Genomic DNA, 20,590 nt, shown 5'->3' on the forward strand with positions numbered 1-20,590 from the left:
GAATTGTCATAATCATAATAATTGTATGTATTATTATAATTATATGTTTCCTCCTAATTATAATAATGTGGATCAACACTTTAGATGTTAAAAATACGTGTCGAATTTTACCGATGTAGCATTTTGAAGTTATCGTGTTCACCAGTGCTCAGAGAAATGGATAAAAAAAAACATTCATAGGAATGGATTTTGTTCAAAATTTAATTAAAATCTGCAAATTTGGTGTTAAGAAATTCCAACTCAAAGCCTTTTGTGTTCAGAGACAGATATAATTTCAAATATAATTTATTCAGAGGTTTGCATCAGGAAGATTGGGCAAGATCTTGAGTTTAAAATTTTTTGGCTATTAAATTTCTTTCTTTTTGAATAGTGTATATACAAATGAGTATAAAATGAATTTTATTGGCAGTAATTTGTTTTGGTATCTTTTGGCAAGAGTAACAAATGGCCATACAGTAACTGGGGAGCATCATAAACATTTTGCATTACTTTTATTTTTAAAAGCCTTGAATCATTTGGTATATTCACTTAAGAAATTCACACTGAATGAAATACATATTTTCCAGCACACAGTTACAAATTTCTACCTTTTATATAAAAATTAATTGAAGTAAAAATAATTAAATAATTCACCAATAGCAAGTCACTAAATGATGTAGAAATATAACAAACAAATGCTCTACAAACAAGTAATCACACATAGAAAAATACTGATTCATTGTTAAAAATCAACAATAGTGGTTTTTCATGAATACATAAGATTATCTCTAAAAAGAAAAGACTTTCCTCCTACTTAAACAAGTAAAAGGAGGAGAAAGAAGAGTCAAGTAAATGAAAAGTATATAAATTCCTCATTCAATTAGTATTTCGATAAATTAAGATAAAATATTTTCCACTAACATCTGGATTCCTTGAAATCTGTTAAACAACGAAAGATCTGAAACCTCAAAAATATATATATATATATATAGTCCATCTTGGGCAATTCTAGTGTGTTGAAATAGGGCCCCTTATATAAGGACCATCAAAATTAAGCAGTTTTGAAGGACTTTTAATGATGCTATACACCTTGTAAGACCTGGACTATAGTATGTAAATGTTAAATTTTGTGAGCCTGTAAATTATTCTTTCCTCTAACAAAACACAAAAAAAATTGTTTTAATTATAATAGAAGATAAGTTTGTAATTGCTGAATCAGATTATATGAAAAAGACATTTCTTCTATTATTAAGAGCATTTGTTTGTTGTATGTAAATTTTAGATATATTTTGAATTGAATGCTTGTTCTAACCAACCATAAAAAGTAAATTTCAGAACTAACAATATTGATGTTTTAAAAAGAAGTTACTTTTAATCTTTCATATATATTAATTGTAGGCTGTTCTAGAATATAATTTATTATGGCTCTATCAATATAATAAGTGGTTATGTCCTTCAAGAAGCATTCACAAAAGTTATTTTTATAAACTACAGGGGCAAAAAAACCCTTTATTTTTCATCATTTCAAATATGATTCAAGAAGAATGTTAATATTTCTGGATATAGCAGGAAACTTATTTTTTTCATAAGTGAAATTAATTGCCTACACTGATAAATACTTCTACAAACATGGAATAATCTATATGCCAATTTTGAAAGTTTTCAAACAAAGTGGCAAATATTTGTAAAATTCATGCATCTCAACTTCTTAGAAATCCAAACAGCACTAGTACCATTTGCTTATGTAGTTTGGTACTCCTTCTATATTTATGGAAATAATCGATGACAAATAAAGGAAACTTATCTTGTAAACATTTAAAATTTTCAAACCTTTTTTTAAACTCAGTTCTAAAATTTAAAACTTTTAAATTCTATTTTTGGATCTATTCGATTCCTAAAATATTTGTTGTTACATAAAATGTAACAATATTTTATTGTTTCCTAAAATATTCACTGATATTAAAAAGGTGCATTGACATAATATAGCTAAAAATGGATCATTGGGTAAATGTTGTGATTTTTTTTACATATTGTCCTATGCTGTGTTTTCCTTCATTGAACCCATCATCATGAACTATCATAAAAAGAGATTTCAGTTCATTTTTACTTCCATTCTAGAGTCACTATTAAGAGAGGGAAAATGGGACCATGAGAAATTGTATTTCTACAACATGTGTTTTACATATTTCATTCATCAAATTAAAAAAAGAAATAGACATAACTGTAACTTTTTTCAACTTGATAAATGAATTCATTGCCATTGTATTTTTTAAAAAAGACTTTATACATTAAAACTCACATTAAATTTAAAATTTAAATTATGATACTTAGCTAATCAAAACTTAAGAGGAATAAAGTATTCCTATAAAATATTTTAAGAGAATCATAAAGAAATCGTAATCATCGATGCTTTTGAATGTTCTTGAAGATGGCTACTTCACTGAAAGTGACTACAAAATGTTAGAAGCAGATGGGGGGGGGATCGCTAAATATGTCAATAATTTTGTTAAATTTCCCATATACTTTAAATCAGTACAGCAGTCTAGAAATTCGTAAAAAAATTCTTAATAAAGCCATTTTATTGGTGTTTAACATGGTATAGTTCATAAAGTTTTAAATTCGAAATTGTTATTTTGAAACATTTAAGAGCGAAGATATCATTGCCTTCCAATAACAACTAATAATTTAAAAGCAATATGGAATTTTGAAAAATATGCAATTAGATATTTTAGGGCATGGATCATTAATACCTAAGTAACAAATTATGCGGCTCTGCGTTTTTCAGGCTACCCAACTAGCTTACTGGCTCGCACTAAAAAATTCTGTTTTATTATAATAGAAAATGAAGCTACTACTTTTAAAATTTAATATATGCTATCATGTGCTATTATTTGTACATATCAGATTAACATAACTTTTTTTATTAGTTCTTGTTCTTTACAAATACCAATATAATGCAAATGCTGATCGCTCAAAGCAAAAATATTACAAACAATGATTAATTTAAAAGCATAATAAATGTATGTAAATTATGTATTATGTATGTAAATGAAATTATGTATCTTTTTAGGCCAACCATATAACAGAAATTTCAGTACATAAAATTTTTTTGAAAAAAATTAATAGAAAACCTTGCTGTTTATGTTATGCAATAATTCACATATTGATATTATCAATGAGCAATCAAGGTACTAAATGAATCATAATACTAAATGCAGCAGTTCATATAGTATTCTGACTTGAATGAGCTGTAATTTATAAGTAACCTAAAGACTACCGACTACCCATGACATAGAGGAGAGGTAGAAAAATCCTGCTTACATTTTCAGTGTATCTTCCTTCAGAAACAGATGCGGTTTTACGACAGCTTATTGGTCCTTAATTTTCAAAGAGTTTCAAGCATTGAATGTAACCCCCAGAGGGTTAATAAGCACCAATGCATTCATCTAAATGTTTAGTAGCATGTGAAATTACAACTTAATATGGCCGTTTGTTTTTAATGATGCTTTAATCTCTACTGCATATATGGTTACATTATCTGTTTATTTGGAGCAATCGGTCTGTTTTTTGGAGAATCTGTTTTATTGTGAAAATCTTCAGGCATATAGTTTCCACATGATGGGATCCCATCACACACACCTTTTTTAGTTATACTTTCATGACCAATAAATTTGGAAAATATCATTTGATACAATGGCTTTTGTGAGCAGCAGTTCCTTATGGATTATTCAAAAAACATAATACATTGAAGAGAACTCATGAGTAGAGCAGATTTCGGAAACTGTATTATTATGCCATGTGAATTTGCAATACTAACAATGTTAAATAACTTGCAAAAACTTGTTTCAAGGGTCAGCTTCAAAGGAAGTTTTTTCGAACAAACATTGACTTTTGTTTCAACACAAATGTCTGTTATAATTATATTTCAAATGATACTCGCACTTCTAATAACAAGATTTCTTCATATCATGATGTTTATTATAGCTATGTTATTTTTTCTATAATTTTTCTTAGCATTAAAGACGATTATCGATTTTCTGCTGTATATTTAAAAACCCTTTTAAAAAAATTGCAATGTTTTTTTTTTCTTTCCATATGCGATTTATTTCTTCAAAAGCTGAAAAGTCACCTGAAATAAATATTTATACTCATGTCATTTAAGTCTAATGCTACACAGATATTACTCGACCAGTTAGTCATAAATTTCAGGAAATTTTTTATTAAAAATTTTAGGTATCAAGAATATTTTACTACAATATGACCAATAGGACTTAGACAATAAAGATTTTTTTCTTCTTTTTTCTTTTTCTTTTTTCATTTATATATTCACTGACTCAAACAAAAAGAAAAGTAACTCCTTACTTCATATGAAGCATAAGCACAACTCTAATAATTTAGAAAATAGCTATTAGGCAACTTCTTTTTTGGAAAGAAAGAACTGCATTATATCAAGGATAAAAAGTCAGAATTAAGCTAAAAAAGAAAGAGCTAAATTAGCCAAATAATTGCATGTTATGCTAGGCATGACATCAATTTTGCTAAATTAAATATTATATATATATAAATTAATTGAATGCAATTTAAAAATTTGTTATGATTTTTTTTAAAACAAGTTTTCACAAGTGCCAGGCACAGCAGCATTCATTCAAATGAAAAGTTTCATAAACAGGCAAGAAAATTCTCAATATTTATCGCTGAATTGATTTTCAAAGACTGATAAGCATTCTGTACAGCAAAAGATTTCCATAATTTGGGAAGAATTTACAATGATATAAATTATTAAACAATGGTAAAAAGAGAGTTTATTAAGATTTTTTATAATTGTCATTGTTGTACAGGAGATAGTTTTTACAGCTTTCATTTCAAGGACAGCAGAATTCTGCCTGCTTCCCTTTTTTGTGAAAAACTTCAAACAAAGTTACATTTAATTTATCACTTCATTTCATAGTAAGAACCAGAAATGACAGGATGTGATAACTAAAGTATCGCTCTTACAGCACAACTGAGAAAAGAATGTTTCAAAAGCCTGCATAGTTTCATTTCAGAATAAGAAGATGGAAATAAATTCAAAAGTGAAAAATAAAAGAAAAGATTGCATCATGAGCATACTCTTATGGAAAATCATAAATCATTTCCCTGTAAATAAGAAAAGATAGAGACAGATTTATAAGAAAAGGATTTGATGGACGGAAAGAAAAATGATTTTGTCCAAAATATGGTAGTTTTATTATTTTGGTGTTCAATATTACGACACCAAATTTTATTTAAAAAGCTCATTGCATTTTTAAAATACTGTGTTTATATACATCTAAACAGACTAGGCACTTGTCCTAAAATTTAATCTAACTGCAAAATGTTCATATGAAGATCATATTGTAAAATTAATTTATCTCACTCAGGATGCTTATGAGTTATATTCACATTTACACCTACAGAATCCTCCTGTTGTGGGATTTGGTTTTAAATCGGACAAAAATTTATATGTCTAATGATAAATTCATATGATACATTTCATCCACATAATTTTATTGTATTTTTGTACATATTCACATGAACACATCTATAATATAACATAGATATACATATTTGGAATAAAGATTAAAAACTAAATTTCATTCATCTAATTAGCTCTATTTAAGTTACTATGTCTATAGATAGATATAATAGCAAAAAGATTTCTTCAAATTCAGGAAGGTTTAAATTTTAGAGTTTTACCAAAAATTCAAACTTGAGCATATTTCAACTATAATAAACAATTGGATTACACTACAAATACTTTTCTGACACAAGAAGGGAGCAAAAAGTTGGTAAATATATAATAGTAAAACTACTAACTAATCAAAAGTAAACTCAGAAAGTTCCACCATTAGACACTGTTCCAAATTTTAAAAATAATTCTAAGTAATTCTCATTAGATTTTTTTCTTCTTATGAAATCAGTTACCTGCAAATCCTTCCACCCATATTGATCACCACTTTCTTTTTTATATATCTTTATGTACATTATTTCAAAAAAATCCATTTTATACTGCAATTAATTTTATTGAAACAATATATAGTACTTCACTTTCAATTTTCTATGGATAATCAAATTCAATCATTTTTAATTTTCATAAAACTTTTCCACTAATTACATAAATTGAAAGTAAACTATTAATTTTAGTTTAAATTAAGAATAGCAATTTAATTAAATATAAAAATTATCAGCAAAATAAAAATACTTACAAGAGTGGGGAAGCGATTGAATCTTGGTATTCTTCTTCCTTTTGCGGCAGTACGCTTAGAACAAAAAGCTGATTCAAAGCGATTATGTGGTTCATTCACAGATGGAGTCCTGAAAATAGAAATAAGAATGATGAAATATTTCCTTTTTAAAAAGAAGTGACCTCCTAATGAGATAATTTGGGGGGGGGGGGGAAATGTTACAAAGAACAAAACAGCACAATTAAAAAAACATTAAAATAAGAATTTTCAATAAATTTATATTAAATTTGAAGAATAAAATTAAGTATCAAGCAATTATTTAAAAAAAAAAACTCAATAGTTCATATATATATGAGCATTGTCATGTGAAAAAAAAATGAATTTACCAGAAGTGTTTGATTATTACAGCTAGATGCAATGGATATTTTAAACAATACTTCCAATCAAGCATTTACAATCTGTTACTAGAGACAACTTTAAATGAACATTTTACAAGAGATAAAAGTCAAAGTATATATCTTTCTAAAAAGGTCAATGAAATCTGAATGCCACACAAATTATATCACTTAAGAAATATCTTCACTTTTAAATGATGTACTATTTTCCTTATGACAATGTAAAGAAATCTTGTTTACGAAGTAATTATGAAGCCATCTAAAAATGCACATGAGGAAATTCTATTAAAAAAAGTAATAACAGCCATTACAGTTACATTACTATCACAGAAAAGCAAACAGAATCATAAGGCAGTCAAGAATGAAACTGGGAATTTGTATAAAAATCTCATTTTGATTATATCTCTAGTTAGATTAGTTGAAATCTATTATTGTAATAAAAGTGAACACTTTTTCTTAGTCACAAAAAAATTTCTACTTATCATTTGGTTTTAATTTATTATTCATCATATAAGCAAAATCCACAAATAAAATTATAAAAGAACATGACAGGATACAGAACCTTTTTGTAAATAAAACAGTTCATCGACATTAATATCCTTAGAAGACAGCTCAACAAATTTTATTTCCTTTGAATGTAAGAATCATATAATATACAATACTAAAAGATGATTTTAATGAATCAACTATTAATATTTTTGAAAAATGTCTATTGTTAATCATTTATTTAGATGTGGGATTAATATCATAATTAAATATTTAAAGTAATTTCAAGCAATCATACTAACGGCTCAGGTCTTTTTAATACAAGAGAATTGTGTTAATGTTATCAGTCACTTTGACCAATGTTACAAAAAGCTGTAAAAAAATTTCGAATCAGAATCTGTAAAGCATCACTTTTTCAAAGGTTGTATTAATCGCAAAATTATGACTTTCTTCATAAAATTCTGCAATTAAAGTAAATTCTAAATTCTATCACACAGCAACAAAGAAATAACACTATGTTAAAACATTTATTAAAATCAGGCAAAAAGTCAAAGGTAATCTGCAGGCTCAATAAGATGAAAGAATTTCTATCATACATTCTTTTGGAAATTAATGTCAAACAATATTGCTAAAATGCCTAAATTTCTTCTAATTTTGGAATAATTAAACATTTCATTGGAGTTGATATGGATTTCTCCCGAAGTATATGAAACGCATCTTGATAGGTTTAGATCAGATAAGAAGTACTATTTAGCACCAACAGATGCTTATTTATTATATAATCAACAAACTTAAATGCATGGAATGAAATGCGAGATAAGCACACTTCAAATCAATGAAAATCGGAGAGATATGAACAACAATTAAAAAATATATATATATAACCTTGATTCCTCAGATGATCCAGCAAGACTATCAGAGTCAGATGATGCATTTTCTGGAATAATCTAAAAAGAAAAACAAAAATTGCATTAATAAGATTTAAAAAAATTAAAGCAGGAAATTTGTTATGCCTTTATTTATGCAGAAAAACACCAAAATTGCAGAAAAGCAAGATTTAAAATATTTTTGCTATTTTCAAACCACAGAGCAAAAATGCCACAACTTATAAGAATCACAAATATTGGCAGAAAGCATATGAAACATGGAAAAAGGAATGTTAAAGAATGAGAGAGAAAATTAAATGAAAAAGAAATGACTCCATCTAAATATGATCCCCTGCCTTCATAAAATTTTACTTTAAATGCATGAACCTGACAATTGGCTGTTTAGGAGAATTAATAATATGTACTATATGTTACAAACATTCATGTTATTCTCCAACACAAAATAATACAATTCAAACAAATTAAATGCGATCAATCATAGAATACATTAAATTTTCAGGCAAAATCTAAATGAAAGTATGAGAATGAATTAATTGCATCCAGATATTTAAATTCCAGAATGTATGAATTAGTTGACTCATTACCAAATGCACCCACATTATGCTCAGAATTTATTTTCATTCGTAAAAACCGACACAAGACACAAATTCACATTACTGATGCAAAAAAGAACAGAATTACATTAAATCATAATAGCAAAATTAGCCTCGTTACACCTAAAAAGATTTTCTTCCACAACTTTTTTTTAATACATTCAATTTAACCAAAACAATTTTCTTCAGGCAGTTTCTGAAATCAACACAGCAAACATATGAATGCTTATGGAATAATTCACATTAGTATTACACGCTTTTAAAAAACTTCAGTGACCTAATGAAATAAAATGAATTAAGCTCAAAAGACATGCATGTAATATAGAAAATTCTTCAAATGGCTCTTTCCCAACTAAATTTAGTAATATTCAATTCATTAGAGGTGTAAGATACTACATATATGTAATGATATATCTTTAATTCGATTTAATATAATTCTTCATTATTTCTTATCTCAAAATAGTCCACTCTACTTTATTTTAAATTTTTCTCTTATTTCCTGATCAAGATCTTATTTAATTATTGCCTACAAGAGCTCTAAAACTTTTTCTTTTTTTCCCCATGCCACAAGAGAAGGGATTAGAACTCCTAGCGACTATGCAGGTTTTTCAAAGATAACCAAGATTAACATTCCTAAGTCAACATGTATCAACAAAATCCCTACTGGAATCTTGTAATAAAACCACTAAAGGAAAAAATTCTGTTACTCTTGCTCTTGTACTGCAATTTGAACATATGTCTTTTTGTCATCACTACTTTCATGTACAAATTATGCCTCCCAGTATAAAATAAATCAGATTTAAAATTTCAAGAGTTTTTACATTTCAACCACATATCAGCAAAATTATGTTTATGTTATATATATATATATATATATATATATATATATATATATATATATATATATATATATATACATATGAAACAAATACATCACATCTATTATTCTATTTATCACATCTATTTTTATTACAAACATCATGACAAAATAATAAGAAGCTTATTAAAACAAAATCAACCACCACATTTGAGAAAATTTTATATAGTGAATAATCAAAAGTTAACATGCAGAAAAATTATTTTGTGCTAAATTACAGAGGATGTATAATTTCTATTCCAAAAAGCATACAAAAATCAAAGAAATTCCAAAATATTTAAAATATTCACTGACCATTTTTAAAAACACTTATGAGAAATAATTACATTCTGATGCAAAATAATTACCATGTTTGGAAGCACTTATCAGTTTAGTTCTGAAATGAGTCTCCGAAACAAATTATCAGAATAAGATTATTTAAAATAACACACACACAGTTTCTCAGTCACAGTCACTACACCAACTTCACAAGAAAGTGAATGATGTCTACATAAATCATCAATGATCCTCAGCTTTTCACCATTTTACATTCTCAAAAAACAAAAACAAAAAATTGCATAAACACAATTACACTATACTTTCTTTGAGGGGAAAAACACAGACAGAGTTCGTCATTTACAACAACTAAATAAAATATCTAAGAAACCAATTTTTATTTCATATGAGAGCTCATGATCCACAGATACGTCATCTAGGGTTATTTTCCCTTTACACTACCATTTTCAAGAGCAACTGCAAAATAAAACAAACAGAAGTCTCAATTGCATAAAGTGGAACAATTTCACCAATTTTTAGTGTTAATTATTCCAACACTTTAAAGGCATAGTTAACTAAACACAATACTCTATTTTTATAACGCAATCATTATTTTAAATAGTATTTTCTTTTGTTTCGAAAAGATGTATTTCATCAAAATTTATTGACAAAACTTTTGTTAATGATATTGCTGAAGACAAGTATTAAAAAGAAATATTTAGTCGTATAAGATGACAAACAACATGTCATTATGACAGAAACTTAATAATCTATGTTTATAAATGGAAGGTAAGAAATAGCCAGACAAATAAAGTTATGAAATTTTGCATGCATATAGTTTAAATGGTGAAACATATACTCTCATAGCTTACATTTTTAACTTTAAAACAAAAAAATATTTATTTAATGTTTTAGGAAAGGCTCATTACTCACATAATGCCATTTATAAAAATAGTAGGAGGAGTAGGGATCAGTGTGCCAAAGACAGAAAAAAATTATTATACTCCTTTGACACTATTAACTGAACAATAATTTTTTTTAAATCAGTCATTTTTCCAAAAAAAATTTTAAGAACTGAAAGTTAAATTTTTGCATCCAACATCTCAAAGTTGCTATCTTTTCTTTAGGTGATTATTCAAACATTTCTCTCTAATTTAAATTTAAAATAATTAAAATACACTAACATTTTTTAATTAAAAGTTTTTCAGGTGAATACAAAGATAGTCTTTGATGATTTGCAAATGACTAGCCATGTGAAGTTTTATTTCATCCCTAAATTTATGAAGGAGTCATATTACATAGAAATCTATCTCTACTAATCCGATCAATTTGATTTGCTGTCTGCTTTTGAAGACACACGATGCTATCAGACTGATGATGTGCAAATCAGCATGAATGAAATTCAAATATAACAAGAAACTGCCTTGAGCCTGGATCCTAATATTACGTCCCACTCCCATAAGGAGTTCAGTCATAAATCGAAAATCCATTGCACTATAAAATTTTAAATGTATCGTCATTTTCAACCATACTTCCCATTTTTATTCATGTATAACACTAGAAGCCGTACACAAAAATAAATGTGCACAACTTTTTTATGGCATTTTCATAGCTTTATATTTCTGCGGTTTTGATTTATCTGACATTCAATCCATGAATAATTCAAAATATCTGAAGAAAACATAACTTTCAACATGTATTCAGGCATTAATAACATGAAAATTATTACTAATATTTATGTTACTGAAAGTTTATATCATGCAAAAAAAAATATTCTTTGTGTGCAACATATGTTAAATTATTTAATTTAATTTCTAAAATCTAGAGAAATACTGAGGTATGGGCATCCTGCAATTTACAAAATGAAAAGAAATTTATTTTTGTTAATGTGGTCAAATTTATTATGAGTATTGAAGCTACAGAATTTTGTGGCTCAGATTTAAGCAGATTTTTTTTTTCAAAAGAGGCATTCTTTAACAGAATGGAAAGAGTAAGTGTAATTTCATTTGCTAGTCATACTGGATGAAAACAATTCAGGATTTTCCTTATTATTTAATTTTGAATAAAAAATTGCTTGAATTAATTTTAAATCTTTTACAATTAACTGTATATAAAAATGGAATTTACTGAAAAATAGGAATGAGAGCAAGTTTTCTTGCTACACTCCATATGGTTGAAGATCTTACAACATACAGAGAGAATGGGAAAGTGAAAAAAAATGTGGTTTTGATTTCATTAATATTCATCAAGTTCAGTTGAGAAAAGAAGTTTACAAAAAACTGGTTTGGCTGCTTTTCAGAATAAGGAGAAAGAAATTAAATGCAAAAAGGAATGATAAAAGGAAAGATAGCACCATAAACATAGCCTTATGGGAAAGTACATTTCATTTCCCTGCAAATACAAAAAAAGTAGAGATGGACTAATAGGGAAAGGATTTGATGGATGAAAAGGAAATAAATGATTCGGCTTAAAATATGGTGAATTTCTATTATTTTCATGTACAAAACTGCTTAACCAAATGCAGATGAGTTGTTACTAAATTTGATGCAAGTCCACAGTTTTCATATAAGGATCATAGTGTGAAATTGATTATTCTTACTCGTCATGCTTTTGAATTATTACATTCAAATATACACTAACAAATAGTCTGCCTGTTGAAGTTTTTGGTTTTAAATCTGATGCAAATCTACATTTCTGGTAATAAAACCATATGCTAGATTTCATTTGCATACTTTGTTTTATTTTTGTACAAACATATTCACATGAGCACAACCATAATACAACATTTACATATAAATATGGAGTAAAGATTAAATGGTAAATTTCAATTATCTAGCATATTCTTTCATAACAAAAATGTTTATTTACTTTCAAGAAGGTTTGTGTTTTGGAGTTTTCTCAAAATTTCGAGATTGAGCAATATTAAAATTATAATACAAGATAAGATTACGCTATAATTGCTCTTCAAATACAAAAACAAAGCAAAAATATGATAAATATACAACAGTATATCTACTAGCCAATCAAAAATAAATTCAGAAATCTCAATTTCAATTTTTCTGCAAAGTATTAAAATTTTGTTTAGTAATTTGCATTAAGCAAGCCCCCCCCCTTTATGACCCTTATGAAATCAAATGCCAGCAAACCCTTCCACACATACCGATCACTTTTTTCTTATCTATAAGATATATTTATGCACACTGTTTCAAAGCATCCATTTTATACTGCAATTAATTTTCTTGATTAATTTATGGTACTTGGCTTCTCAATTTTTTTGTTGACAATTAAAGTCATTTTTGAAAAAATCTTTCCTCCTATACTATATATGAAAGCATTAATTTTTGTTTAAAACTACAGACAGCAATTTAAGTAAAAACAAAAGGTATCAGCAAACTAAAAATACTTACTATATTAGGGAAGGGAATATTGAATCCTGATATTCCTTTCGCAGCAGCACGGTTAGCAGAAAAAGTTTTGTCAAAGAGAATATGTGCCTTTTTAACCGATGGAGCCCTGAAAATAGAAATAAGAAAATTAATAAAACATTAAATAAGAATTTCTAATAAATTTTATTTGCACTTCAAATTTAATACCAAGGAATTATTAAAAAAACAAAAAAAATCAACAGTTCATAAATAAATGAGTGTCATGTGAAATAAATATGTATTCCATAATATTAATAAATATGTATTCCATAATATTAATAAATATGTATTAAATAATATTCCATGAAATTTCAGCTAGCTGCAGTGTGTAATTTACACAATAGTTTCAAGCAAGCATTAACATATTCTACAGACAATAGTCTGCTACTAGAGCACAGCAACTTTAAAAGAAAATTTTACAAGAGATAAAAGTCAAAATATATATCATTCTGAAAGTGTCAAGGAAATCTAAATGCCAAGTACATTATATTTCTTAAGCAATATCTTTACTTTCAAATGATGGATCGTATTCCTGGGGTAATGTAAACAAATCTTGTTTCAGAAGTAATTATGAAGCCACCTAAAAACTGAATAATTGCACATGAGGAAATCCTATCTCAAAAAAAAAAAAAAAAAAAAAGCAATAACAGTCATTACAGTTACATTACTAACACTGAAAAGTAAAAAGAATCATAAGACAGACAAGAATGAAACTTGCAATTTGCATAAGGATCATATTTTGATTATATCCCTAGTTAGTTTAGTTGAAATCCATAATTGTAATAAAGGTGAACATTCTTTCTTTATCATAAAAAATACATTCTACTTTATCAGTTGGTTTCAATTTATTAATCACCATGGAAGCAATATCTTCAATCAAAATTATCAAAGAAAAGATTTTTGTGAATAAAATGGCTCATCGACATATTGCACATAGTTCTACAGATACATGTCCCTTGATTTTAAGAATCGTACATATAATATTAAAAGATGATTTTATCAAATCATCAGCTATTAGTATTTTTGAAAACTATCTACTGTTACTTTATCATTGGCGTATATTAAGATCAAGATTAATTCTATAAATTAAATATTTAAAGTAATTTCAAGCAAACATGCTAATGGCTGAAGTCATTTTAAAACAAGAGAATTGCATTAATGTTATCAGTTACTTTGACTAACATTTTGAAAGCCTATAAATAGAATCAGAATCTGAAAAGCATGACTTCAAAAGTTCAAATGTTTGTAAACTTATTACTTTCTTAATAAAATTCTGCAGTTACGATAATAATAAATTCTATCATAAAGCACCAAAGAAATGACAATATGTTAAAACATTTCTTAAAGTTCAATTGTAATCTGCTGCTTCAAGACAGTGAAAGAATTAGTTTTGTATGACAGTTCTTTCGAAGATCAGTGTCAAACAATAGTGTCAAAAAACTTAAATTTCATCTAATTTTTAAATAATTGAGCATTTTATTGGAGCTCATTTGGATTTCTGCCAAAGTATATTGATGAAATCTTGATGGTTTGGATCCAATAGTAAACAATTTTGAGTAACACTATACATTTACTTAAAATTCTAATAATAAATAATGAAAAGGTATGGAATAAAACATGGGAAAAATTAAGCACTGCTAATATCAGTTTAAAAAGAAGAGACCTGGGCAGCCATTCCAGAAAAGAAAGATAATTAGATTTTTTTAGATAAGATAGATAGATAGATAATTAGATTTTTTAGATAGATTTTTTTTTTTTTTTTTTTTAAGAAAAAGAAAGAAATCTAACCTAATTTCCACAGATGAACCAAGATGAGGATCATGATGAGATGGCATATTATCAAAACGTATCTAAAAAGAAAAACATAAACCACATGAATAGAATGAAAATAAATTTTTAAAAAAATATATGAAAATTTGGCATGCTTTTATTTATATAATAAACATCAAAATTACAAAACGTCAAGATTTAAAATATTTCCGTTATTTTCAAATTACAGGACAAAAACGCCACAACTTGCAAGAATTCTGAATTTTGAACAGTACACATATCAGACATGCTGAAAGGAATGATGAAAAGAAAAAAAGAGAAAATTAAAAGGAAAAGAAATAGCACCATATAAATGTATATTATTTAACTCATAACACTTTCACTATATTAGCTTGACACTTTGAACTTTATAAGTAATAATAAATAATATTGTATATATGTTAATAACAAGCATATAAACAAATTAAATGCATTCACCTGCAAAATATAATATTTTTATGCAACATCTATATTAAATGAAAACAAGAGAATAAATTAATTGCAACCAAATGTTTAAATTCCAGAGCATATGAATTAGTTTAATAACAAAATATAGCAACCTTATGCATTTTTTTTTTCATTGTGGAAAACTGACAAGGTTCAAATTCACATAATTGATGCAAGAAAGAACAAAATTATGTAAGACTTAATAAGTTACAGCTACTAATAATTTGACTAAGCATTAATCCTTCTCCTGGACTCCAGATTTTTTTAATCCTATTAATTTATTCAATTTATCCGAAACTATTTTGTAAATTATTATTTTGATCCCAAATTATTTGATGCTTTTACAACCATATTCGCCAGCATGGACATTCCAACTCATTATTCTCCAGGCTAAAAGAGCGGGTAGAATTTTGGCGATTTGCTCCATATATTGACTTGCTGAATTCAGGATGTCAGATTCTACTAGTAATTTTCTATATGCATAGAAAAACAAGAAATTATTCTGCTGAAATATTTCGGATTTTAGCATGCTAATAAAGAGTGGTATTTTTAATGAACTTCATTTCACCACCAGTTTAAGATCACCCAAACAAATAAGTATGCATCAAAATATATTTCATATTATATAAATTGATCACAGAAGAGAAATCTTAGAAGATCTAGAGATGAATAATATTTGTTGTAGTAATATTATTCAAGGTGATTACGTTGAACAGTAGCAAGGTGCATAGTGGGAAGTTGCAGCAAAAATTAAATACTTTAAGCACTTTTATAAAGCATCTTAGCAAAAAAAAAAAAAAAAAAAAAAGCACATAAAGCAATTAATTATTAATAAATATGCATGCATAAACTGCGTATTTTCTAAGCATAGGATTTTTTGTTTTATAATAATGCATAGTTTTTATTGATTTTTTTTAAAATTAAGTTTAAATGCCTATTCTTTAAATTTTAATATTTATTTCTGTATTTGCACGTCTTCTATTGTAAAATTTTGGATTTGACAAAAACATAAAAATGATCATAAAAATAAAAAAAATTATCAATACCAAAAAATTAAGTTAACTTTTGCAAGCTTATCGATAAAGATCTGCGATCTTTTGCAACATTTCTTAAAATTAATAATTTACCAATTCACTTAGATAGATACAAAATTTCTGAAATTATCGATAGTGATGTAGAAGCACAGCAGGACCAAACATTTTGTATTTGATTTTTATAGAAGCAACAGCAAATAAGATTCAACATGGTCAGGATGGGGAAAGCTAATTTCTACCTGCAATAACTCATTCTATTTAGTAAATTTATTTGCAATCTTATAAAGCTAAGAACTAAAGCATTTCTATCATCATAAGACTGGCAAAACTTCCCTAAAAGTGATTAATAGAACAATGCCATGTTCTAAATTAGTATTTTAGATCATCAGATGTCTATACTACAGATGTTAAATCTGTGTATTGACTTTTATTTATCTAGCTCTTTTCGTTTTGTAGTTATCATGTTAACATATATTCGAACAGCGGACAGACAAACTTCAGCTAAACGGATGTTGCTCGCAATTTGATAGAAATCTACAAATTTGGTGTGAAGACCCGTATAGGAAATTCCATCCGTTCTAGCTCAAATTGTTTTTGCGTTATCTTTGTCATTGACAGACATTTTCCGAAATGCATTTTTTGAATTCAAGGAGGTTCGAAACATGGTGATTCGTCAAAATCTCGAGTTCCAACTTTTTCAAGATTGCAATACTTTGTATATGAGAAAGTAAAAATGTCAATTGCAGCATTTTTTAAAGAAGTAATTCTTGAAGCCATGCCCTTGATAATATATCGCATTGGCTCAAAATTCACCAAAACTCATCAAATGAAGAATTTTAATCAATAAACTGCTTCATATTTTTTTAAAGTTTAAATAAAAACAACGAAATCATTTTTAAAAACTTTTATTACAACTTTAACAGCTTCAAAATAATGTGATTCAAAGAAGCAAAGATATTATTTTGAATTTCATAATAATAAAAATCATTGTTATAAACTGTGTCCAAAACTGATTTCTCAAAAATTATTAAAACTAAACATTTATTCAAATAAACTTTCTAACATTGAAAATCTAATTTTTAACCTTTAAAACGGCGTTGAAATAATTTTTCTTAAATAATATGTTTTGATGTTATGATGAAAATGCATTAAAATTCTGTTTTTATTTTTTAATTAAACTTCAAATTAAAAGTTTGAGAAATCTGTTCCTAATGTCCTTCTAATGCCCAAAAAAATAATTCCCAAATTTCATGCTCCTAACTTCAGTGGCATTATGTTGGGCATTGCTCTGGACTAATCTTAATATATTTAGAGAGATTTCATTGGGAAAAAATTTCTGCAAGAGTCATAAAGAGAAAAGAAAATCATTATGAAATGATAAAATCTAAAAAATAACAATTTTGAAAAACTTTTTTTTTTTTTTTTTTGGTTCCTTTAAAAATTTCTTTTTCCTTAGTCATGAAAAATTTGGTGAGATTAGTCCAACAAATAAAAATTTTCTAATGGATAGAGACATTCAATAAACACCATGAAAAATGTCACGACAACTGAAAATTAAAGGCTTAAATTAAAATTTCATCATACTAGATTTTACACGATTGACTAAAGTAATTACATACTGCAATTAATTACAATTCGATATAATACAGTTGAATACCTGTAATAGGTTGTTCAAGCAATTGCTCCAAAACGTTGTATTAATGAGAATGGTGATGTAATTTGTTATTGTTTTTACAGCAGCTTTTCTCATGTTCAATATATCTTTTTTGCGCACCAATTTTATCCTGCTGTTTTATATTCCGTCGATCTGACCAATCTGCATATTCTTCTTTAACAACACATAAAAGTTTAAATATAAAAGGCAGGGAGGGGCCAGGCATAACTTAAATAAATTTTTCAGCATCTAAAGCATTAAAAGTTGAAGTTCGGACGTCTTTTGATTCCAGCAAGTATAGCACAATATGTATTTCATATTACCCCTTCCGGATAACTATTCCAATATTTTAATGAATGGCAATGCACATTGTTGAAGAAAAAGGGAGCAAAAAAGAAAAAGAAAGATAGGAAGAAAGAAAAGAAAAGGAATCATTAAGCGTTATTTTAATATGAGCTGGAACCCCTGAATTCCTTCTACAAATTCTTTCTTTTTTGATACATCGGTAAATAAGAATTTATGATAATGATTTGGAATTATCATATTCAACTTACGGAGAAACAAAGCAAAACGAAAAGCTTTCTTCTCTCTTCATGAGAAAATTAAGCACTTTTTAAGGACTTTTTCTGAAAATTAAGCATTTTTAAGGTGGTTAAAAGTAGTTTTCAAATTTAAGCACTTTTCATGATACTATGCACCCCGAGTAGTTGCTATTCAATGTAATCACCTCTGGACTTCAGAATTTTGAAAATATTTAGCTGATTGATAACAATAATTAAACTGTTTAAAATCAATTACATTTTTATTACTATCAGGCAAAGGAACAACAATAAAAAAAATTTCCTCAGGGCTATATATAATCTTCTTCAAAAACATAACTTGAAAAATTCATAAATTGCGATTTATTGTCAATTAAAACTTTACTTATACATTGATCGTACACACAGTTTTTAAAAAAATTATTGAACAATGCTGTACACGTCATTTCAAAATATCAAGTGCTTATCTCATGATAGCATTTATTGGAGGGTTTCTCTCAATATGTTAGTCCTGGTTAGAATCATAACATTTGTTGCTTAAATTTGGCACAATTTTTCAAAATTTAAAAAGAGGTTCTGAAATTTTTAATTGCACTGTAGCATTGCATAGTCTCATTTTTAGTAAACTTTCATGTCTATTAAAATTTCAATTTAGACCTTTACACTCAATACAGTTGTTTTGAACTTAATTTTGTTTTTATAATTAATAGCAGAAAACAATATATAGCTGGTCAAAAGATATCTGCAATGTCTGGCAGCACAGTTATCGTTAAACCAAACTTGAATATTCTGGTTCGGACAAAAGAATATGAACCCTGTCACATGGAAAAAAATGATTTCCAATTCTGTCTTTACAAGTGGTGCAAGAAATTCTGTGAATGTCTAACACGGGTTGAAAATGAAAGATCGATCAATTCTTTACACCATTAATAATAACAACTGATGTAGTGATCACACTAAAGAAATATTTTTGGATACATTTGAATAAGTCTGTTTAGGATCAGAAGAGTTTGCTAATACAGTAAATGATAACATTAACCTTGATCACAATAAGTGGAGTCCATAGTATCAACAAATGCAAGCTAATTTTAATACATTCAGTTATCAACAATTTTAAGGGTTGATACCTAATTATTTCAGAAATGATAAAACGATGTGTTGAGCAAAAATATAAAATTTAAATTTTTTGCAGTATAAATTATAAATATTTCATTTAAAAGTAACTCACGAGTAGTTTAAAAATTATAAATATTATTTTGTAAATAATAGTTAATTCAGATTGGCAACAGTGATATGTTATTGAATTTGTTATTTCTAAAGATACTAAAGTTTGAATAAAAATAAGTTGATGTTAATTTGGTAATATTATATATAATGTAGCAAGATTTCGATTAATAGTAAGTTTGTCTGCATTCCGAAAACAACAAGGTAATTGTTCATTATTTTTATTTCAATAGAAACAACAAGTAAAGTTAAATCTTTATTGATATATATATTGTAATTTGAATTTAACTATGTTTCATGTGTAATGAAAATCATGAAAAATGTATCTTTTTTTTATGAATTGTTTCTTTTTGGTAACTTTAACAAAAAAAAAAGAAAAAATGTATTTCCACATCCCCTTCTTTACAATGTGATACATTATAAAAATGTCTTTAAATGAAACTGCTTACTGTAGTGTGTTTTTAAGTTCACAAAAACTTAACCTTGTTTGTTAAATTTATTGTAGTGTATGAATTTGTTGTTTCACGCTGTATGATTTTTGCTTCAATGAATACAAATTTTCTTTTACTCTGATAAATTAATAATAAATTATATATTTTTTTATATTTTGAAAACTGCTTCAGTATATCTTTCAATTAATGGAAATAAAAATTGTTTTATATGTTTATTAAAGCATTACTTTTTTTATTGTAAATTTATTAACATCAGATGTTAATTTTTTTTTACTTGTTGATACCATCCAGTAATGCATAAACCAAAAGAACTAATTTTTTTAAATAAAGC

The 20,590-nt window shown here is 26.8% G+C and overlaps 1 protein-coding gene across 2 annotated transcripts in view; it reads right to left on the bottom strand.

Moving 5' to 3' along the window:
* LOC129958236 (dual specificity protein kinase CLK2-like) overlaps positions 1-20,590 on the bottom strand; it is a 79,692-nt gene that overhangs the window by 47,725 nt on the left and 11,377 nt on the right. For both annotated transcript variants that reach the window (XM_056070533.1, XM_056070532.1), the window contains 4 exons: positions 14,889-14,950; positions 13,083-13,188; positions 7,949-8,010; positions 6,204-6,312 (listed from right to left, as the gene is read on the bottom strand). In XM_056070533.1, coding sequence (XP_055926508.1) covers positions 6,204-6,312; positions 7,949-8,010; positions 13,083-13,188; positions 14,889-14,950 — 339 coding nt within the window. The remainder of the gene's footprint in view (positions 1-6,203; positions 6,313-7,948; positions 8,011-13,082; positions 13,189-14,888; positions 14,951-20,590) is intronic.

Source organism: Argiope bruennichi, chromosome X1 (assembly GCF_947563725.1).
Source record: "Argiope bruennichi chromosome X1, qqArgBrue1.1, whole genome shotgun sequence".
NCBI lineage: Eukaryota > Metazoa > Arthropoda > Arachnida > Araneae > Araneidae > Argiope > Argiope bruennichi.